Consider the following 23,232-nt stretch of genomic DNA (forward strand, 5'->3'; position numbering starts at 1 on the left):
GACGGAGCTTAAACTCGCAGCCAGAGCAAGGTGTGCTGTGAGGGATGCTGATGCCTCCCCAGAGATGCTGATGCCTCCCCAGAGATGCTTCCTGCGTGCGTGAGTCCTGGGCTGGGCTGACGTGCTCTGGGGGTGGCATTGAGACAACCGTGCAGGGATGGGTGAGGATGTAGATGAGCCCTTAATGGCTGTAATTGCTGAGCGGTAACGAAGGCCAGCTGGTTCAGCCTGCACAAGTGGAAGCAGGTCTCTGGGCAGAGCTGGCCAATCTTGTTCTGTGTGAGGAGCTTGCAGACTTTTCTGCTTATGCCCAAGGAGGGTTTGTTCCTGCCAGGTATGATCCCTCAGGCTGGATGTAGGAGATGGCAGAGCTCAGAAAATGAGAGCTGGGTGTCCCTGTGGTCCACACCTTACGCGCAGATCTGTTTTCTTTCCAGGAGAGCAATACTAGGCTCTGTGGCAGGGGATTGTTAGCTTTGGTGACCTGGGGACAGCCTTAGCAATGCTCTCAGCCTTGTTGGACAGATTCTTAGAATCATTTTGGTTAGAAAAGACCTTTAAGATCATTGAGTCCAGCCGTTAACCTAACACTGTCACTAACCCATGTCCCTGAGAACCTCATCTCTGCGTCCATTCCACCCCTCCAGGGATGGTGATTCCACCACTTCCCTGGCCAGCCTGTTGTCCAAGCCACATATTCCCTAAAACTGATGTGTAGGGGTTTTTTTCCCATGAGCCAGTGTCTCGGTGCTGCTGGCTGGCCTGGCAAACAAGCCAAGCAATCTTTAACACGGGTAAAAGAAGCAGCTTTCATCCCCAGGCTTGGTTTAATCCACATCCCATTGCTGGCCTCTGCCCGCAGATGCTGTGTGTCCTCGTGGGGCTCACGCTCCTGGGGCAGCACGTACCCCAGCACCCCCAACTACCTGGTTTTTTATTCTGTTTTCAGGTAGCCAGATGGGAGCACAAAACGCGAGCGCTCAGCCGAGCCTTCGGCTCTCCACACACTGCCTGTTACTGCCTGGGTGCCGTTATCCTGATGCTCAACTGCGTGCGGAGCCACTGGTAAGGAGCCGACCGACCCTCCTGCTATGTATCGGTGCAAAGAAATGTCCCTACGGGGTCGGGGGATGAAGGATATTTGCTCCGGAGTGCTGGATCCAACCCCAGCATATTGTTTTTACATGGTTGGATACCTTCAGCCAGCAGCAGATTTATTCCAGGATTTGTAATAAAGATGAGGGATGTGGCAGCGTGGCCAAAATCATTGGTGTCAAGAACCGCTGGGTGCCGCAGGTTTCTCTGCTCGCTGGGGACAGTTTCCCCTGCCCTGTGAGCAGCCGGGATGACAGAAGGGCAGTTTGCACAGGATGGATCATATGTAACAGCAGAATTTTTTAATTTTCTCGTAAGAAATCATAAACAGAATTAAACCTGTTTTTAAGAAGCCGCAGTTTCCTGTGTAGAAGAGCAGGATTATCTGTGCACTTAGCAAACAGTCTCTTTAAACTCTTATCTGCGATCTCTTCAAATCCCACCTGTGTCAGCTAATAGTGTGGTATGACTGATGCACCGAACACCAGGGGAATATATCCTTTGACGTTCTGAGTGCAGCAGAGACGTTTACTGTGGAAGGTTTCCTCAATGCTCGCAATTTATCTGCGATCTGGTAGGCTTTATCTTCAATGTTGTTAGGAGAGACAGACTCTCTTAGTAAATTCCCAGATGCAATTATGCCAGGGTCAGAGCTAATGGGTTGTTTAGTACTTTGGGTAATTTGCCCGGCGCGGAGATCTCAGGTTGGAATTTGCAACATGTATTTAAGAGCTTTGCCTTCCTGGAAGTGACACCAAGACCTGCCCTTGCCCTTCTGCGTTTGTCCCAGCAGTTTATTGCAGAAACTGGATGAACTCTTGCAATGAATGGGGCCGTAATTGAATGCAGGCGATGCAGAGGGCATGTGTGTGTTCTGCTGATGTCTTACCAGCGCAGTAGGCTTGGATTTCGCTGGGGAATGTCTCAGCAATCTCTTGCACAAATGACATAGTCTCCTGTTGTCTGGGAAGCAATGCAAAGCCTTGTGCCTGCCTTTAATTAAAAATACGTTTGATGGAGGGACAGTCTCCGTTCCCAGCGGTCCTGCTGGCTCCTGGGTCAGCGAGGCTCGCTGGGTCACTGATGGGGAACTGCTGGGAGAGCCAGAGGGACCTCATTTGTCACAGCCCTACATTGCAGCTGTGCTCTGTGTCAGGAGTTTGTGAGCGCTCTGGGGCTCGTTGTGGTGGCTCTGCCTGCACAGCCCATGAGTCGAGCCCTGAAGGAGACAGCAAGGTCAACCCAGGGGGCTGGAAGAGCCCCATTTGGACCTTGGTTTTGGAGGAGAAGCTCTAGAAGATGGGGCAGCTCACCCCAGCAGAGTGCGGATGAGATGCCAGCCCACCCCCATGGGCCAAAGGCCACTTCAGGTGATTGCAATATGAAGTTTATTTTGTCCAGGTGTTTCAACAAGGTTGGCTTATTCCCTTGCCTTTCCTTGGCACTGAAGTTGGCCCGAGTGACGGCTGGCAGGCTTTGGAGGCTGTTCAAGCAGGGTTAGCTCTTTGCGGTGAGAGTGACGGGATGGTTTCAGGGTGGTCAGCAGAACAGCAACTGCTGGAGTTGCCCTGGAACGCACCGTTCCCAGCTCAGTGAGTCCTCCATAACTGAAACCCGGGGAAGTTGTGATGTTTGGGCAGGTTTTATCCTGTCCCTTGCCCTTGTGTGAAGATATCAGCCAGGTACAGCCCAGGGTTTGCCCAGAGAGGGGTTCACGGCTCACACGACACAGGCACTGTCATCTCAGTGGCCAGCAATGCCGGGAGGGATGTGTCTCACCCGCTCTTGCTATTTCGCTTCTCCCTTTACGTTATTTTCCGAGTCACTGGTATTCTGAACACAGGTTTTTGCTCCTCAGCCCTGCGGAGCCGATGCAGCTGGCAAAGCACAATCTGTGCCTGGCGCTGGGGCTGCGCGGTGGCCGTGGTTGGAGCGTGCTGGCTGCTGACAGTGAGCAAAAAGGCAGCCCAGGGGGTCCCTCCACCCCCAGCGCTGTAATCCAGCCTTTGAAACTCCTCTCTTTGTGCTTCGGGGACTTTTTACGTAGGTGTGGGCTGCCAGGGAGCAATTGAGGAGCCCACGGGATGTCTCTTTTTTTTTGTTTTTAAAAACCTGCTTCCTTTTTTTTTTTTGCAACTGAATTTTTGAAAGGCTCCAAGCTGGGGGCGGAGGAGGGGAGGGCAGAGCCGACAAAAACTTTGCGAGCAGGTTGGCATCGTGGCTCAAAGCCCTGGAGCTGGGCTGTGCGGCTCTTCACCGCCCGCCCTGTCCCCGGCACCGTGATGCTCTCGCAGGCTTTGCTCCAAAGGGATACCTTGGGTGTGAGAAGAGGAGTGTCTTGTGCTCGATTAAGCAATTAGGTGCTTCCCAGCTCTGAACTTCGTTATCAAGCCTCAGCTTGCTTCTGAGAAGCAAACCAGAATGACCTGTGACCGGGGGGGCCTCTGCTTAGTCAACTGCACAAGACAAGCGTCCTTAATTGCTTTGGTGCTCTGATTATTTTCATTACAGCCCTGTTCTTTCTACAAGAAGCAGGGAACTTCCACCACCGAGGCTCTTATCTGTGAAAACAATTCCTGAACTTTTGAACTATCCGCACTGCGTCCACTACCCCCACGGTTTATGACTGTTATCTGTGTGACACGGGACGTGACAATCTTCGCTGTCCTCGGCTTAGAGCCAGTGCCTCTCTCCTGCTTTACCATGTTGTTGATGTTTTTCCCTGCATCAGCTCTACAATTAGCCACTGGGCATCGCCTCCTGCATGGACGGGCTTCTGGCTTGGAAATGATGCTTCCAAGAAAATTAATCCACCCCAGGACAGGATTTTGCATAGGGAAGAGTTTGTTTGTCATTGCCTGGTAGTGCCTTTATGCTCAATGCTATTTAATTTTGTGAGCTTGTACCATGAACGAGCATGGTGTAAATGGAATCAATCCGAGAACCACGCGGCCTTTTGTGCAGAAGTGACCAAGTTGGATGATAGGAACCGAGTGTGACCTGAAGGAGCCGATGTCTCCTCTGAGCCAACAGCACCTCCCGTCCCCTCCGGCACAGCTGCCGGGCGTCCGCGTCCCCACCGCAGCTTCCACAGCCCCCAGCCGACCTAAATAACACACACACCAGCACTGGCAGAAAAGCAAAGTCATTATTGGGGAAAGAAGCTGTGAAGATGATGACCGGGCTAACAATTGCCGGTGGTATTGGCAGGGCTTTTTTTTCAAGAACAAGATCTTTTGTTGCCGTGTGCTCGCGACAGCCTGTGCTGCTGGGCACCACCGCGTGGTTTTACCCCCGTTGCCTCCTTTTGCAAGAGGAACAAAACCTCAGGCGTGGGGGACGGACAGACATCCCACATGGCGAGCGCAGCCCCTTGCAGCAGCTGCTGCCGGCCCCGCCGCGGCTGCCTCGCTGGCCCCTGGCCCAGTTCTGCCCCGGTTGCGTTTGCCAGCCCCAGTTTCCAGACTGATTTTTGGGATCAGGCAGAGGGAGCGCTGCTGGGCTGCTCCCGCAGTGACCCAGTTTGCTGGACACAGTCTTTGCCCTCCTTTGAGGGAAAGGGATTGCGAAATACACTCAGTGTGGGCCACCGAGAGAGGCCCAGAGACCTAGAAACACTCAGCTTCTCTCTCAGTACACTATTTCCAGGTTTGCTTCATGCTCCATGCAGCCTTTGGGGATGCATTTTGGGCTGTAGGTTAGGTAGGTTTTCTGGTGTTGCAGTTGCCATTCCCTGGTTGAGTTGTACCATGGAGGGTGTTGGTCTCTTCTCCCAAGTAATAAGTGATAGAACAAGAAGAGCTGGCCTCAAGTTGTGCCAGGGGAGGCTGAGGTTGGATCTGGGGAACAATTTCTTCCCCAAAGGGCTGTGGGGCATTGGAACAGGCTGCCCAGGGCAGTGCCGGAGTCACCATCCCTGGAGGGGTTGGACAGACGGAGATGAGGTTCTCAGGGACATGGGGCAGTGCCAGGGGTGGGTTATGGTTGGACTCAATGATCCTGGGGTTCTTTTCCACCCAAAATGATTCTATGATTCAATGAATCAACACCTGTTTGTGCAAACCTGGTGTTCCAGCGAGGGGACCTGCAGCCGATTCCCTTCGTTCCCACTTTCCTCCTCTCAGCCCACCCATGTGACATCTCCAGCCCCATTCTCTGGTACCATTTTGACTGTTTTTCCAGTTCATGTGGTCTATTCCCACGAAGCAATTTCTGAGTGTCTGAGCAAGCACATCTCTGTTTTGGGAAAGGTGAACAAAACACCACCCACTGCCTCTGCTTCCCCATGCAAAACCCTGCAGCTGCTTCCACCCTGCCAGCAACTGGCCAATTTGGCCAGAGCAGCGCTGATGGATTTGGGCTTTTCCCTACTGGGGTGGAAAATGGGTGCCTCTGCTGTCCTGCTTCATGCCGACAAGCGTGGGGAGATGTCGGGGAAGCTCCATTTCCCCAGTTTCCACTTGCCAAAGCTGGGGGTGCATTCCAGGTGTCCCTCCCCGATGGCAAACGTCCTCGTGACAGCAGGTGGGTATGTGATTAAAGTAGGTCGCAGCCCACCCAGCCCTCCCCTTTGCTGGCCAGAGGGATGCTCCTCACCATGGCAATCGCTCCGCTCAGTACATAAAGCATTGCCAGGTACCGGTACAAAGCGCGGCTTTAACTCATGCCCTCTTGGGTGCCAAGCTGGGCATCTGCCTTGTCATGCAGCCAGAAATAAATGCTGTAACAAATGTGACTCAGAGGCACATGGCGAAAGGGACTGGTTTAATGACAAACCGGCTGCATGGCTTGCCCCCCCCAGCAAGGGAGGTGGCCAACGCCTTGTCCTCCCCCTGCCAAGGAGGTGGTGAAGCTCCCCCCGGCACCGAGGAACAGCCACAGATGCCAGAATAATTGACAGCTCCATGCTGCTTGTCATGGCCCAGCATCATAAATGCTTAAAAGGTTTATTTACCAATTCTGAAAACTCCTGTGCGCATCATGTTTAATGCAAATAGAGAGTGTGTTTAGGAAGATATAAAGCATTACTAGAGGGAAAGGCAGTCCATTATCTCCGTGCAAACACCTCGCTCTCTAGCTGTAAGCCAAACAGCAGGGGACCAAGCAAGACATGCTGATGAGGATGATGAATGCAGGCGTATCCGACTGTGAAAAGGAAGGATGGGATCATCTGGAGCAGGGGAGGCAGCTTTGCCAAAGCAAACGGCGTCACGTGCTGGTTGCAAAACCTCCAAGGCTGATTCGCATTCAGCCAGTTCACACTCTCGAAGCCACCTTTACTCTTCTCCTGCTCCGAGGCCAAGTCAGGTCACTAGCATGGGACAGTGGAGCCTCAAGGATGTAATGTGGTGTGAATCCAGCTCATCCGGAGCGAGCAGCAGCCTCTGAGCGCCCAGCTCTGGCCGTACCTCCCTCTGCTCTGCCATCTCTTTGCTGCGATCCAGGCGAGGACCAGCTCGGTGCCCAGACCTGCCTCCCCAGCGATCAGCAGCGTTTTTTGATCTCTGTGAAATCCCATCCCAGTGCTGGTGCACTGTGGAAGGCTCCTGGCCAGATGCGGAGTCAAACCCCCAGTGCTGTGAAAAAGGCGTTTGCATCTTCCTCTGTGGGAGCAGACTGCTCCAGAGTGTCCCAGGGGATGTCCTGTTGTGCATGGAGAGCACAGCCAGGCCAGGATTGCTCAGGCGGACGAGCACCTCCCCGCACAGGGATTTTCTTTCCTCCCAAACCCGGGCAGCGCTGGCAGCAGGAATGCACATTTGGGCTTCCTTACAGGGGGGACTTGTGTCATTTAAAAATAAACACCAGGGAAACAATGCAAAGGGTTGTGCAGCTGCTTCACCTGGCAGCCAGGGCTGTGTGTTCACATCAGTAATGATTTTAAGCTAAACCAATGTGAGCCTGGTGTGCTGGGTGCTGGAGGGGGACCAGCCCTGGCGACATGTGTCCTTGCACCACCCAGGGCCAGGCTGTCCTTCCTCTCTCTGCATTCAGCTCCCTGGAAAAGGGAATTTCCCTGTAATTTCCAGCGTGGAAATTCTGAGTTAAATGACCAAGTGTAAATCACCAAGATGCTGTGCTCTTGCTCACTCCCAAGCACATTACATTTTTTCTGTTTTATTTCCTTGCTCCAGTCCAAAGTGAAGATTAAATGTCTTTCTCCAGGGTCCTAAAAACTCCCCGACAGTAGAAAACTTAGTAGGAAGGAGCTCCAAGGAAAACAAAAAATATCATCCTGGACTTTGCTTGGTGCATGTAACTTGTCATCTGATCTTTGAGCCTTCAAAAGGTGCATTTCCAGCTGCTTGTCCATCAGCCAGGCAGGCAGGATTGTCCATCTCAGCTTTCATTTGGGCACCAGAATAAATCCAGGCATTTGCAGGGCTTGGGGAAGGTGGATGTTGAGGATAAAAAACTATTCCAAGCCCTGTAGGTAACGTCATGGAAGCATTTTCCAGCCCAGGAGCCCGGGCAGGAGCAGCGGTGGCCGGAGGCGCGGTAGAGCTGTTATTCCACTTGAATTTCAGCCTCCATGGTGCTCATTAAAAAAAGACTCAACGTTTCCTACCTCATGTGTCAGCAACATGTGGAGAAACACAGTGTGCAGCTCTGCGGGTCTGTTATCTCCTCTCGCTATTATTAATGGGCGGGTTTTTAATGACGGCGTTGTCTCCTTTGTAGGCAGAGGCTTGTGCCAGAGCTCTGCGAGATGCTGAGCCTGCCAAGCCCTGCTCTGGGCGAAGGGCAGGGGGCTGAAGGGAGGGTCACAATTATTCCACTCACAAAGGAGTATTTGGAAGGTCAGACCTGAAATGCCTGAACAAGCCTGGAGCCGAGAAGCTGCGCTCGAAAATGTGTGTTTCTCTAGTATTTTCCTTTCGCCGTTCCCGTCCTCTCTCTGACTGTTCGACTTCAGCCGTGAATCACTCCTGGGCACGTGGCTAACGCGTGAAGGCTGCAAAATATTGTGATGGGGAGGAACGGGGGTGGGAGCACGGGAGAACCCAGCCAATTGTTCCCAACCCTGTGCCGAGGCAGCGCAGCCTCCGGCATTTGCACGAGCGTCTTTGCCAGAGCTCACAGTCATGATGAAACCGGAGGTTTGGAGAGCAAGGCAAAGCTTTTTGAGGGTGATTAAATACTGGCCCGGGTTGGCCAGAGAGGTGGTGGATGCCCCATCCCTGGAGACGTCCCAGGCCAGGCTGGACGGGGCTCTGAGCAACCTGAGCTGGTGCAGATGTCCCTGCTCGTGGCAGGGGGGGCACTGGGGGAGCTGGGAATGTCCCTTTCCACCCAAACTATTCTGTGATTCTTTTAATATTGCAGTTCAGTGGGGTTGATATTTTCAGGATTGAGCAAGGGCTGCAAATAGAAATAGCTGCCCCAGGTCAAACCCTGGCTGCTCACAAGGCTTTGGCTCCTTGCTTCTCCCTTGAGTAACATCCCAGGTGGAAGAAGAGACCTGATGAAGGGTCCTACTCAGCAGCATCCTCTCCCAAAGCTCTGCATCTCACAGGTGGGTGATGTTAATAACGAGTCATCACAATTAACGGCCCTTGTTGTCTCTCCGACAGCTTCACAGAAGCCATGAAGAGCCAACCGAAGCTGGAGGGCTTGGACTGCCACTGGGCCTATTACTCGGGCTTGGCCATCTTGGCTGTAGGGACCTTGTTTGTCATTTCCAGCTTCTTAGCACTGGGATTCACCGGGACGTTCCTAGGTAAGCACTAAAAATTCAACAGATTAACCAGAAAGTACATTTAATCCTTGCAGGGGTCTTTTGCTAGGGCAGAGTCTGTAAGAATTTCCTCATCCTTGTCTTCAGAGCTGTTAGATTTGGTCCTGGCTTTATGACACCAAAGTGTGATGGATCTAGCCATGTCGTTACGGAGAAGATCATGCAGTGAGTCCCATCACCTTCCGCATCAAGCTTGAAATTTTAGAAAGCAGCCGATTGTCTGACAGTTCAAATGCCTCCCAGAAAAGGGACCCTCAAGCACAGACCCCTTGGGCAGGTTGTCACCGGCACAGCGGGCGCAAGGGGTCCGGCAGCCTTGTTCTGAGCCCCCACCCGCTCCACACATGTGTGGAGACAGGATCGTGTTTGTTCTTCCCTCTGCAATAAACCTGGCGTTCGTTGACAGATTCTTTAATCTGCCGTTTTATGGCAGAAGGCATTTTGCGCTGCGCCTGCTTTCACATTTAGAGAGTAACTCTATTAGCGTTGTTGACTTTAAAAACATGCCAGTATGTGTGGAATTCATAAAAATAAAATAGAGACAGGAACAATAAATATCTAAGGAAAGGGGCAGCTCCTGCTGGCTGAAATAATCACAGCCCTGGCTTTGACACCACATTTAGGCTGTGCTTTTGCAAGTGCTTTACAAACCAAATTCAATTAGCTCCTGCAGAGTTGTCAGGAAGAAGAGAGGGAGGTAATAAGCCTTCCTGGTTTCAAGTGGAGTTGCAAAGAAATGTGTTGAGTTGGCCAAGATCCTGCCGCCAGAAATAGAGCTCAGCACTCCTGAACATGCGCCCTCACCCTGCAGCTGTGCAGCCCTGCTCCTGGCCCCGTGTCACTCCCCTGTCCCCCAGCATCCTCCAAAATCAGCCCCAGCCCCCAGGAGCGATGCTGTGCCTGTGGAGACGTGGCCAGGGAGGCCGGGCACAGGAGTTACCCGCCAGCCAGAGCTGCTTGAATGCTCCTGAAGTTCAGCCAGGGCTGGGGCTGTTGGTGTAAAGCCTGATTCATCCGACCAGGAGGATCCACTGGATCTGAACCGCTGGGGAAAAGCAAACAAGTGAGTCAGGCTCAGCAGAAGCGGCGAGGGTGGCCCTGTCCCCCTCCGCTCTGCGTGGCCGGTGGCTCCTACGTTCCCCGGGGCCGGAAAGAGGCAGACGTCAGTGATCCATATCGGGCACTTCTGCTCCATCCTCTCTGCTGATGGAGGTTCTCCTGGCCACCAGCACACCAGGTTGAGCCTGCGTGGCTCCCAGCCGTGTATGACACTGCCGGAGCGAGGCCAGCTCTCTCTGCTAGCCAGGGCATGACGGGCAGCGGGGCAGAGCTGCGACAGGGTGGGCAGATGGCAGGACCGTGTGCTGGTGCAGCCGGGCTGGCTCAGGCCCTCCGTGCCCAGCTGGAGCCCTGCAGAGCGGCCATCCATGGGCTGAGGGTGGTTCTCAGCTCCACACAAGCCCCCATGAGTCCAAGTCAGCGAAGTCTTAATGCAGAATGCTGTTCAGCGTGGTTTCTTACCCAGCTGTGGGGAAGACGAGGAGTTTGCAGGTCTCTGAGGATCTCGCATGGGATGTTCTCTTGCTCAGGACTCACCAGGGAGACCTTATTGTAGCCTTTCAGTGCTTAAAAGGGGCCTATAAGAAAGATGAGGACAGACTTTTCAGCAGGGCCTGTTGTGATAGGACAAGGGGTGATGGTTTTAAACTAAAGGAGGGAGATTCAGGCCAGACATGAGGAAGAAATTTTTGCCTCTGAGGGCGGTGAGAGCCTGTCCCAGGTTGGCCAGAGAGGTGGTGGATGAACCATCCCTGGAGACATCCCAGGCCAGGCTGGACGGGGCTCTGAGCAACCTGAGCTGGTGCAGATGTCCCTGCTCATGGCAGGGGGGGCACTGGGGGAGCTGGGAAGGGCCCTTCAACACAAACTATTCTGTGATTCTGTGGTACTTCCAACATCCTCCTGCCCACAGGGTTTTGGAGATGCAAGAGGTCTCCCAGCAGTGACAGCACTTCAGGCTGCAGGTAGCGAGGGGCTGCGCTGCTTTGGCAAGAAGGGGCTTATATCATCATCCACTTTCTTCTCACAGTCAGTATCTGAGCTCGAGAGAAGTTTTGACAGAGTCTCTGACACCCAAGCACTTCAAAAACTTATTGGAACAGCGTTTGGCCCTTCCCTTTTGGGTTTTCCTACAGCAATGAGGGCTGAAGCAGGCAGGGCACAGACACTGCGCCGGGGCTGTCTGTTCAATTCCCTTGTAACAGCACATTTAAGCTGCAGAGCGCTTTGTCTCTGAAATGTGGGCTAAGCGGTACAGCGGGAGCCGTGTGAGTCACCCTGCTGTGACAGACCTTTCTGTGCCACCCATCTCCCGCCCAGCAGCACCCACGGGGAGGGATGCAGCCATCTCCCCCGCAGAACGGTCCTCCCGGTGCCCCGTCTCCCTGCCCTCGCAGGGATTTCAGCACCGTCCACCTCTCCATTTGCCCCATTTCCCGACAAATGTAGTAACGAGGGTTTGGCTTCCTGCAGGCCGAGGGTACCGAGAGGCAGCTCTGCCTGTCTGAGCCCATCTGTCTCAAGCCCAGCGTGGTTCCTCCCAGCACTGACCAAGATTTCAAGTAAATCTGACTTGACCGGAGTCTGTCACTGGGCTGTGGTGACACCGGCAGCTCCTCAGTGGTGCCTCAGCCCAGGTCGGGTTCCAGGGAGCGTGGGGATCCCTGCGGAGTGCATCAAGTGGCTTTTTGCTGCTGTGATCCAAAGTGTTGACCCTGCGCGGTGAGATGGTCACACTGACCTCCTGCAAAAAATAATAACCCAGATGAGATGCCGAAATCCCTCAGCCTGACACGGAGCAGATTCCTGTTTTGAGGGCAGAGTGGAGTCTCAGGAGATGCTCAGGCTGATGCTGCGCAAACCGATGCACGGTCCTGAGCACCTGCCTGAAGAGAAAAATATTGCGGATCTCCGGTGGTCACGTTCACTTAACTGTGTGGGTTTAGAGGCAGGGTTTACGTCGGAAAAGCTCACGTGCTTTGCTTGCAGGGCCCCACGGGTGCTCAGAAGCCCCCACCAGCCCCACAGACCCAGGGCTTTGTGCAAAGAACCTTCTCAGTGCCGGCGCCATGCGAGGAGCGAGGTGTTCAGCCCAAAGGCGAGGGCGGGCAGGGTATAATGAAGCTTTTTGACACATAAGAAAGCACGGCTATGGGCTGTGGCAGGGGGTGATGTGTTCTTTCTGCCAGAACAATCTCAGAGATGCATTGCCAAGTAACTGTGAGAACATATAGTATGAATACCAGGCAATTATCTCACTTAGTGGCCTGTAGTTAAAGCCCAAAAGCATTGTCTAATTGGGCAGGTGCTGTTTATCCTTAGAAATAAATGGTTTTGCACCATGTGAGGTCAAAGAAATTACACCACGATCCAGGTAATAATAATAACCTTGAATAGTTTGCACTCCTGTAATGCCTTTTATATGGATTTCCAAGCACTTTCTCACCATACATTAATCCTCACCACCCTCCGTGCTATAAGAAAGACCGATTTTATGATCGGTGCACAATAGCACCGGGAGGGACGGAGGAGACTTGGCCAAGGTCAGCGAACGGGCTGGCAGCAAAGCTGGGAATGTGACCCAGGGCTGCGGCAGCTCCTGGAGCTGCTCCTCACTGACTGATGCTGCGTGTTGTACAGTGAACATGGAGCAAAATCCTCGCTGGGCTTGGTGGTCTCGCCTGTAAAGACCAGCAGAAATCAGAGCTTGGCATCTCAGCCCTTTTTCCCCCCAAAAATGCTGCTTGCAAGCTGCACAACATCTCCTCACTTGTCATTTCCAGGCTCCTTTCAGGAGCGTGGAAGGATTATCCCAAGGCAGATAGGGAACTGGTTGGATGCTGACAGCTCTGAAAGCTTTCCTCATTACAGATGACAATCACCTATTATCCTCATCACCATCATGCCGATAATTGAGTGTTTTGTAGGCAGAGGTGCTATTTTCTGAAATTCTGAGAAATTCACTGAACTATGAGATGAGGGTGCCACTGAATGAGGGCATTTGGTGGTGGCGGTCGTGATTGTGACATCTCGAACCACCGTTACACTGCGCTGGGCTTGTTTCCCCATTAAATGGTTTTGATCCTCTGCATTTGCTTCCCCATCAAGCAGCATCAGACGGGCAGTTTTCAAATGAGAAAGCCAGAATCAGCCAGTTGGGACCTCGAGAGCTGCCTCCCGATGAGGGACGTGGCTGCCGCAGCCTCATTGCAGTGTATAAATAAACCTTTCTCGTGGGCAAAGAGCCATTCCCGGAAAAGCTGATAGACACGGAGTAAATTTGTTGCTGTTTTCTCAGCCTGGAAATCAGCAGCGAAATCCCTCGTTCACCTTCGCTCCGCATCCCTGGCAGGGATGCTCCACGGCATGGGGAGGGTATCGGCGTCTCAAACCCCCCCCGCGACTCCCACCTTCGTGGTGCCTGATGAGAAACCCTCTTGTTTGCTCTGCAGGTGATTACTTCGGCATTCTGATGGAGGCCAAAGTGACCAGCTTCCCCTTCAGCGTCCTGGATAACCCCATGTACTGGGGCAGCACAGCCGTCTATCTGGGCTGGGCCCTCATGTGAGTACGTGCCCCTGCAAACCCCCCCATCGCAGGGCAAGTGTGGGGTCTGGGCTCGACACTTGGCGATGGCAATCAGCAAAAACCAAAAATGGCAGGGAAAGTGCAACACGCCCCGTTTTCTCACTTCCCGACTTATTTTTGTGCGCGCAAAATCTTCTGCTGTCATAAAAGACTTGCGGCATTAATCGTAGAAAAATAAATAGCGGCCAAATGCTGGGGAGAGGAAGCATCAGCAAATGCTCAGCGGCTGAACGAGGTCCTTGGCAGGCTCTGCACGTGGAAAAATCAACAGTTGGGGCCGAATTCATGCGGGGTGTCACTCGGCAGGGGCAGGCCGCTGATACCGGGGATCAGTGTGACCCTGTAATTACCTCTGGAAAAAGCAAAACAAGCCAACACACCCTTTCCCCCACTGCACTGTGATAACGCTTCCGAAACCCTCCTCATGTGATACAACACAGCTTAATAGCCTGCTTGGGAGGAAATGAATAGGCTGTAATTTAGCAGCAAATGAGCAATATACTCTATTCCATGTAAGAAGTTTGATGTGGTTTTCATTTAATATCACATTTTATTTATTTGCCCAGGAGAAAAAAACCATGGCTGTTACATCGGGAGCCCGCAGAGCGGTGCGGGCCGTTATCACTGGGTTATTTTGCACAGTTTCTCCCGAGTGTGACCACCTCCCTTCTCCTTTCGGTGAATAAAATAAAGTGCTTTGCCACTTTCTGGTCACCTTTTCAGCCGTGTGGGCAGCAGTTTCTGGCCCCTGGTAATAAGTAAAGCTGGTGGTTTCTCTCCTGTCTCTGCTGAGCCTTGCTGCTGTTCGCTGTGCACTTGAAATCCCCCCCGGCAGAGCTGGGGCAGGGTGAGTTTCCCCCGTATCACACCGTGGCCAGAGAGCAACTGGCAGAAAGTGAGGAATTTGACCAGGAGATTTTTATATTTTTTTCAATATGAGCATTGAACTATTTCCTGGAAGCTTTGCGGAACCTGCTGAACCCTCCTGAGCTATTTCTGTCGCAGAAATCTCTTCTTCACCCCCACAAGAGATGAGCCTCGCGCCGGGGGTGCATGTTGCTCCATCGGCTGCCACAGTCCTTGGGCAAAAGCAGCTTGAAGGGGCTGGAGACAGCAGTCTGATTGCCTCCTTTTCCTCATTAAAAGGCTGCCACCATAAAGGGCAGTGAGGCATGACAAATAATTGCTGTTAACAAATTGCTGGAGCTGTGCAAAGTGGCACCAGGACGCCGCCCGCCTGCCCTGGGGAAGCTCTGCACAACCCTTCACATGGTGGTTTTGACTCTTTTCTCTTCCCTGGGATCTCAGCTGGGCTTGCTGAGGTTTTGGGGGGTCCCGGGTCTCTCCTGGGGTCCCAGGGCTTTCGGAAGATGTCAGGTTTCTGCCCTCAGAGGCCAAAGCTGACGTCTCGGTTCCACGGCAGTGGGAGGGATGCCGGAGGAATGTGTCTGCTTTTGGACAGACCTAAAACGTAGAGCATATTTTTCCTCCCTCAGTGATGTATCACGCTCCGTATCATGGCATCGGAGCCCAAAGGACTGATTCATTTTAATTTGTGAGGGTACATACCGCAGACCGTCAGCGAGCCTGGCGGCACACCAGCAGCCTTGCCTTCTGATCCATCCAACTTCCAAAGCATCGCACGGGGTGAGAGCCGCTGGTTTCTGCCTCGCTGGGTACTGCGGGTATCCCCTGCCCAACTAACAGCAGCCAAAATAAATGTGTTGTTGGAGAAGACACCTCCACCGCTCGCCATGAAAACAGGAGCTTCAGGAGGAAAGGGCCAAGTGGGTGTCCCATGTCCAACCCCCGGGACCGGTGGGGAAGGATGAGAGCCCACACCATCGCTCTTGCAGACAACCCACAGCCACGGGGAGCCGCAGCAAGAGATGGACAGGCTTCCTACCCAAAAAAAGTCCTACCAAGATCACGAAACCTTCCTGGCTGACTCTGTCAACCCTGCTACGGCACGAGCTGTTGCCCAATAAGTAGGTTGAGCTCATAAGAAGAGAGAACTCACCCCAAAGCTTCTCATTTCTCCCAAAAGACAAATGGAGCATTAGCTGTTTGGGGACAGCTTTGTGTATCTTTAGTAGGAAAGTGTTTTAACTCATGGCAACAGGCTGTGTAAATCAGAGCTGGAGCCGCAGCCAAATGATGCAATTAGAGGTCTCGCTGTCAACAAACAATCATGCAAATTTGTTCTCTCTGATAGGAATCAAGGAGGAGACATGACTAAGCATGTAATAGCAGGGGGGTGGGAAAGGAAGAAGTTGCCCGATGCTTCCTAATGAGGCAAAAACTTATTGCACAATGGAAACAGTGTAAAGGTGAAGATTTGATTGCGACTCTCCAGGAACCGATGTGGCCAGGCAGTACCTGATGGCGGGTCCAGGACCGGGTTTAGGTAGTTGAGTCTCTCATCTGAAGGCAACTTCTCCTGCCAGGACTAGTCCCGTTGCACAAGCCTTGCAGGATGTTTATCCTCACCAAGGACAGGCTAAGTACTTTTTCTTTGCTGACAGCCAGCTCTTTTCCCCTTCAGAGCTGAGCTGCCACCAGCAATTAAAGGCAATCAGCAGTGTCCTAATTAAGGGCAAGACTTGCAGCCATTAGCTGGAGGCAGTAGGATTAGTAGGATGCAGAAAGGGTGTTTTTGGTGGGCAGGTGCCTGTGGTGAGCCAGACACAGCTGTGCCGGGCAGCGCTCGAGCATCTCTGCCGTAAGGACAGTGCGGTGAGGCAGGTGGCGTCGGTCCCCATGCTGTGCCTGGTGACCCCTTGCTGAAGGACACGCTTCAGCTGGGCCTTGGGAGGTGACAGAACATGTTCCTAAAACATCTTGAAATGGATTTAAACGTGAACTAAGCCCCCAGCACCCTTCACAGTGCAGGCATGGATCTTTCCATCCCTTTCCATCCCCGGCCCTGCGATGGCTCAGCCACCGTTTCGATGTATACGGTCCATACGTTGCTCCGCCTGCTGGGTGTCTCCTGCGCCCTGGGTGGCCCGTCTTTCTGTGCACATCAGGCATTTATTTCCCCTATAGCGCTGGCTGGGAGCCACAGCCCTGCGTAAGGAGCTGCTCAGCGATTAAACAGCTCTGTAATCTCAGGACTTAGCAGCAAAGCAGAAGCTCTCTTAGCAGAGGCTTGCGGGGATCAGACTTAAATTGCCGAAGTAGGCTGGGGAAGTCTTTGCCAAGTAACATCTGTCTAAGACAGTTAATGTTAAGGGCAAAAAAAACCCCCAAACCACCGCCCTTTTGTTCGCTTCTGTTTAATGAGCAAGAGAGAAATGGAGCCCAGCATCTTATTTCACTTTCTAAACCAGGTCTTGCATAAGCCCCTGTACTTACCTTTTCCTTCTCTTTCAAAACAGGCACGCAAGCCCAGCTGGCCTTTTGCTGACAGCTGTAGTGGCAATTTCCTACACAATCGCAATCCTGTATGAGGGGTGAGTAGCTCTGCAAAGCTGGAGAGTTTCTAATTATTTTTACCAGCTTTTAACTCCTGAGGTTTCGGGGAACTGCAGAAGTAGAGATGTTTTTTCCAATTAATTCAGCGGGGAAGGAGGAAAGCGGAGTATTGTTTTTCGATTGTTTTGATAATGGGCAGATTCCTCTCTGAAACTATTTGCTGAGTTCTAGGAACATTTATGCATTTGTTTATTTTTATCAAAATGGGATAGTTCTTTTCTTTCGGGTGCCTGATTCTGTCTGTGCATGAACAATAAGGAAGGCACGGAAAGGACTTATTGTGTCATGTGAAGAGACCCTGCAAGCAAAACTTGCGTTTTGTAGTTCCTTGGATGGGTTTCTCTGACACTTTGCACCACAATAGCCCGGCAGCCCAGGATGGAGCAGCCCAGAATTATTCCCAGAAGCGTGGTTGTACTTGAGCAGCAAGAGGTCCTTTGTCTTTGCAAGGGAGGAGGAGATGCAAAGAGAGCGGGGACGGGTCTGTGTCCGCTGAGCATCGTCCCGCTCGGTGCCGGGACAGTCCTGGCTGGGAGCAGCTTGGTCCAGAGGAACCAAGCCCAGGGTTGAAGGGCAGAGTTTCTGGGACCAAAGGAGAACACACAGTAATCCTGATTTTAATTCTTCCCCCTCTTCTTTTGCCCCTCTCTTGCGTCTCTCCCCCCTCTCTCCCCAAATTCCCATCGTCCCAACCCCAGGCCTTTCACGGAGGAAATCTATCGGCAGAAACAGAAGGGAGCGAAGAACAAGTAGCAACAGGTATGTTCGCCGATCGGCGTTTCAGTGAGAGGGGATGCTTTGCCAGGCTCCCCCACCCACAAGCGCATTGGATGGGGATGGGGGCACCACCCACCCCCCCAGAACCCCCTTGCCCAGACCTCCCCAGCTCCTCCAGAGCCGCTCCTGCACTTCTCAAGGGATTTGAGCTCCAAACCTCCGCAAAAACCCAGGCAGGAAGGCTTTACACAGCGGCAGTTGTGTCCGCCTCTTGGCACCCGACCAGCAGCCCCCAAATCGTTTTGATTATATACTTGAGAGTCAGTGCGAGGGAAAATTGCTGGAGAGCTTCGAGGCTCCAGGCTCAGTCTAAATCGGGCAGAAAAAAGCAGCTGTTGGCCATGGCAGGTGCTCCAGTGAGCGGCAGGGATGGTGCGGGAGGGCATGAGTGCCCAACCACCCCAGCGGGAAATCGGGCATCGCCGCTCCGGGCTGCTCCGTGCCCGAGCCGGGAGCACTCTGCACATGGGCTTGTACCAGTTCACCCCAGAAACTCAGCCTGGGCTTGGTTTTGGGGGCCAAAACTTTCTGCAAAAGCAGGATTTCCTGCCCAGGCTCCTTTCCTGGGGTTAAATGCCCCCCGTGGAAGCCCCCGGTGTGTCTGTCCACTGGCGGTCGGAGAGGCTGGACAAGCACATGGCGCTGCTGGGGTTTTGGCAGCCCAGTAGCCTCTGCCCCAGCAGATACTGGAGCACCAGTGAGGTCCGTAACATCCTCTTCTCCATTTTTTACCAAGCAGCATCTCGGATACCTCGGCACAGCGTGCCTCTCCAGTCCCCATGCTGACCAATTTGCCCATTTTCCTACTGAGATATATCCTACTAATTAGCCCAGCAACCCCTAATGAGCCAACTGAGCACCCTGCAATACAGGAAGCGATCAGAGGAACAAGCCTGAGCACGGTGGCACCTCCTCGCCGCAGCCTGGAGGTCCCTGTCCCCAGCTCCCTGTCCCCATTGCCGGGTCCCTGTGGCTGCTGCCACCATCGCCTTGATGCTCTCCTGGGAGCCGCACGGCGCAGGACCTACCGACCTCATCTCCTGCACTGATTATTGGAGATCTGCAGGGGAAAAGGCAACTCATCTCCAGCCCTGGACTGAAGGGAAAGCAGAATAACGATGGAGACACCGGTGCCTTTGGTGAGCGAGGTGTGAGGGTGGGGAAGCGCCGCTCCGGCTGGTTCTGGGGATCATCCGAAGATGCTGCTGAAGAGCCGTGGGAAGCAGAGAGTGCTCGGGAGCCCCTGGGGCGTTCAGACACAGCCGGGGAAAGAAGAGGGGAAACAGCTGCAAACTTGGCAACAAAACCTGCTGCAAACCCCGCAACACAACAAGTCTTTTCTGGAAGAGGGAACCTCCACTTCTAGAGCTGTGGTTTCCCATTTGCATCTCCACACTATTGGCAAAGGCTCCAAAAAAGGTGGCTGAAAAGCACATAAACATGAACATACGACCTAAACCACCACCCACGGGGACGGAGGGATGGCAGCCGTCCCGTGGGGAAACCCCAGCGTGGAGAAGACCAAAGGGAAGAGTCAATCCCCATGCACACCCTGCAGATATCCCACCCCTGGCCGTGTCGGTGTCCTGGCCCCTTCCACACCCCCCCAGCCTCTCCTTGTCCCCGGGGAGCACCTGAGGGTCCTGCCCTCCTGCCCCACCACCCAGTGCCTTCCAGCTGTTTGTCACTGCCACGCAGGGCCGGTGGGTGTTGGGGACAGGGCTGTTTCTGTCCCTCCGTCCCTGCCACCAGCCTCGGCCAGTCCCAAAGAGCCCAGGGCTGGATCCTGCCCTGGACGGGAAGATCCCAGGGGTGATGCTTAAGACTCAGGCTCACTGTTTACACATTCCCAGAACAGTTTGAGAAATAAGCTGTAAATGACCAAAAAAATAGCAGCGTAAAGGCCCCGGCAGCGGCACTGGAGAAGGGAACTGCGCTGCTGCCGGCTCCCGTGCATCCCAGTGCCACGTCTCAGCATCGCGTTGTCCCCTCCGTCCCCCCGTTTTTTTCAGCGTCACCTCCACGAAACAGTCCTATATTTCCTTTTGCTTTTGCATGTTGTTAATTCACCCTTCGGGCATTGCTCAGCAGGAATTAAAAGCGTTGGTTTCTTTTCAGTCTGGTCTCTGTCTCCTTCCACCAGGCTCACGGACGCCGTGTTCGTGTTTCACCGCTTCAGAACCTTTACATGCGGATTTATTTTTAATTGCCATCTCAATGACCTTCCTCTTAAAGACTTGGACATAGTATTTTATTTTTAGATAAGTTTCCACATCCCCTTCACAGTTAATGTTTATAGACAGAGGCTAAAACAGCCCAGTACCCATAGCAACCAGCAAGGAGAGGATACATTGCATTATTCAGACCATTTATGTCAGAGTTGCCAGTCCTGGCTCAAAGTCTCTGATGTAAATAAATTCTGATTTGTCGATAGGTGAAATCAGTATTTACCGAAGAGACACATGCTTGTTCAGGAAGGATAACTCTTAACAAGAATGCAGTGAGGGCTGTATTTGTGCTAATTCCCAGTCTGGGGACCACGTGAGACCTTTTTTTGTCGCTGCCACGAGGCCGGGGACACCCCAGTTGTACCATTCCCACCCCAGCCAGCGTCAGCCCCCCGAAATGGGTGTCTGTCACCATAAACCCCAGTGACAGCTGCTTCCCCTCCCGTGCCCACAGCATCCCAATTGGGATTGGCTTCCCAGACTTCTTCCCCATTTATCTGCCATCCCAAACCCGACCCTTCCCAGCTCCGTCTCGCCTTTGCATCGCACAGGGTTTTTTCTGGGGCTATGCCGGATATATCCCCATTTTTAGCAGCTCTTCTCGCAGCAGCCGGAGTAGATTAATGTGTCACTGCATTTGCAGAACTGGTTCTCACTGCCGTGGAGCTGGAGTTTGACGTTTCAGAGGCATCTGCTCTGTTCGCTGCAGGTGGAAGGTGATGTTCCAGCTCAGCTCGCGGGGTCCGAGCCCACCTTTCTCTCTTTGGTGGGCTTCGTCCCTGCCCGGGGCCGTTCCCGGTGGTGCCGTGCTGCTCACCGCAGCTGCAGGGAGGAAAACACTGAGAAAGCATTATTTATATTGTTTTATAGTATTTTACCAATGAAGGATTAGGGGACATTCCCTAGTTATAAGGAAAAAAAATTTCTCTAAAATTGCCTAATATTTCTAAGAATTTGAGGTTACAGAGGGTGGAGAGAAAACCTTCAGGCTGAGCATGAAGCATTGGTGGTGTCGGAGCTATTTCAGCCCCTGGCTGGGCCGTGTCCTGCACCGATCCAGGGATGGACCCAACAGTCTCAGGCTCAGGACATGAGATTCCTGCTGCTTCCAAAGGGGGGACCTGAACCATCAGAGCCCCAGGACTGGGGTTGCAGCCCCAGTGCGAGACATGAGGGTGGTAAAACACTGGCCCAGGTTCCCAGAGAGGTGGTGGATGCCCTGTCCCTGGAGACATCCCAGGCCAGGCTGGACGGGGCTCTGAGCAACCTGAGCTGGTGCAGATGTCCCTGCTCATGGCAGGGGGGGCACTGGATGGGCTTGGAAGGTCCCTTCAACCCAAACTATTCTACGGTTCTACCAAGTGAGGTCCCTGCATCCCTCCAGCTCTTGGGGATGCGTTGAACACCAAGCGAGGTCCCTGGAAATGTGGCCACGGGTCTGTTTTCAGAACTTCATGGCTCCAAAAGCTGGTGTGGGGCTTGCTGGGCCCATCTGAGCTTGGCAGGGGGTTTATTTGCAGCCTTGGGAAATGCTGCACACGAGGCCCTGTGCAGATAATGCCTCCCTTGATGTTCAGGACATTTCTCCAGAGCAAACACTGGGAAAGGAGAAACTAGTTAAAGCTCAACTCCTGCCTGGCAGGGACAGCCAGGTCACCGAGTCCATCACACGGTGCCACATTGGGTCACCCCATCCCACCGTGCAGCCCCCGCAGCGGCTCTGCCCATCCTCACATTCCAGCTGGGTTTTCTCCACATGGCCGCTTGTGTAGCTCCCCTGCACGTGTCTCCTCTCCCTGAAACCTCGTGATGTTTTTTAGGGGGTGGGAAGATCACCTGTACAAACCCAAACGTCCCCAGCGACGGGCACGCGATGCGGGGCCAGCTCCACGCTCAGGGGATGCTCCATCCAGGGAAACTCTGGGAGATGGAAGCTGCGTCCTGAGGTCCTCTCCCTGAAGATAACCTGATGGTGGGGACACCCAGAACCGGGGACATGTCCCCAAAGGCCCTGCGCCCCGTTGTGACCAGCAGTAACCCTGCACCCATGTTTGCTTTTGCCCAGCAAAGCTGCGCTGCCCTCACCGGGGGAGGGATGGCAAACAAACACAGTGAGCCAGGAACAGAGAATAAACACAGGGTGCAATCGAGGCAGCACGTGTCACGTTGGCAGAGTGATGGAGGAGTCACGATTCCCCTTGGGGCTCCTGACAGGCCCCTTTTGCTGACTCTGCGCTTTGGCTGTTTGGGAAGATGGAGGGACACGGGGGTCAGGGCGCTGGTGGGGGCTCCTGCACCCGTCCCAGTGCCAAAGCTGGACCTCCCCACAGCCGTTCGGTGGGCAGGGGAGAGAGGCTGGTGTGTCAGCCATTGGGATTTGGTGCAAAAGTAAAGATGAGCTTTGAGCACAGGCACTACAGGGGCTTTGAGGGGCAGCTTGGGCGCTGACTGCTTTATTGAGGACCCCATAGTTGTAGAATCATTGAATCGTAGAATCATTTTGGTTGGAAAAGACCCTCAAGATCATCGAGTCCAACCATAACCCAGCCCTGGCACTGCCCCATGTCCCTGAGAACCTCATCCCCGTCTGTCCAACCCCTCCAGGGATGGTGACTCCAGCACTGCCCTGGGCAGCCTGTTCCAATGCCCCACAGCCCTTTGGGGAAGAAATTGTTCCCCAGATCCAACCTCAACCTCCCTTGGCGCAACTTCTAATCCAGAGAAGGCAGACAAGGGACACAACAGGACTTACCTTTGTAGAATAAACCGATCTCTGTCCCTGCTGCACAGGGAAAGCAGTCTGGGCTTTAAATGCTCACAAAGAAATGCAATGGGAAGAACACCCATTGGGAAGCTATTTCCAGGTGGGAAACCACCAGTCGTGGGTGCCCAGGGGATGCTGCAAAATGACCCCCAGCACCAGGAGAGCAGCAGCACCCCCGTCCCCCTGCCCTTCATCACCCCTGCCAGGAACAGACACCATCCAGCCCCAGCCCACCCCACCCCGACTGCCGTTACGCACGGAGCTCCCACCATGTGCCAGAGGACAAGTTACGGGGCTGTTTTCTTTCATTTGCTCACTAAAAAGCCGCTTCGGGACAGCCTGGCAAGCTGGCCGTGCTGCGCCGCATCCTCCTTGGATCTTATTTCAAAAAAAAAAAAAATTGGAGGAATGTGCTGCTTTTTCCATGCCGCGTTTTCTTCAGAGAGGAACTGTTTACGGAGAGCGGCTCCTTTCCGAGTCAGAATCCCCGGCAGGAGGCAGAGCCC

At 53.5% G+C, this 23,232-nt stretch overlaps 1 protein-coding gene across 5 annotated transcripts in view; it reads left to right on the top strand.

The window, feature by feature from the left end:
• The window catches only part of PEMT (phosphatidylethanolamine N-methyltransferase), a 43,047-nt gene extending 23,196 nt beyond the window's left edge, over positions 1-19,851 (top strand). For 4 of the 5 annotated variants that reach the window (XM_065644826.1, XM_065644824.1, XM_065644822.1 and 1 more), the window contains 6 exons: positions 950-1,065; positions 8,670-8,815; positions 13,345-13,456; positions 16,861-16,935; positions 17,656-17,716; positions 18,474-19,851. In XM_065644826.1, coding sequence (XP_065500898.1) covers positions 950-1,065; positions 8,670-8,815; positions 13,345-13,456; positions 16,861-16,935; positions 17,656-17,710 — 504 coding nt within the window. In that variant the 3' untranslated portion in view covers positions 17,711-17,716; positions 18,474-19,851. Of the gene's footprint in view, positions 1-949; positions 1,066-8,669; positions 8,816-13,344; positions 13,457-16,860; positions 16,936-17,655; positions 17,717-18,470 lie in introns of all 5 variants that reach the window. The other variant, XM_065644823.1, reaches the window with a different exon arrangement.
• Positions 19,852-23,232: the final 3,381 nt, after the last annotated feature.

This window comes from Caloenas nicobarica, chromosome 14, assembly GCF_036013445.1.
Source record: "Caloenas nicobarica isolate bCalNic1 chromosome 14, bCalNic1.hap1, whole genome shotgun sequence".
In the NCBI taxonomy this organism is placed as follows: domain Eukaryota; kingdom Metazoa; phylum Chordata; class Aves; order Columbiformes; family Columbidae; genus Caloenas; species Caloenas nicobarica.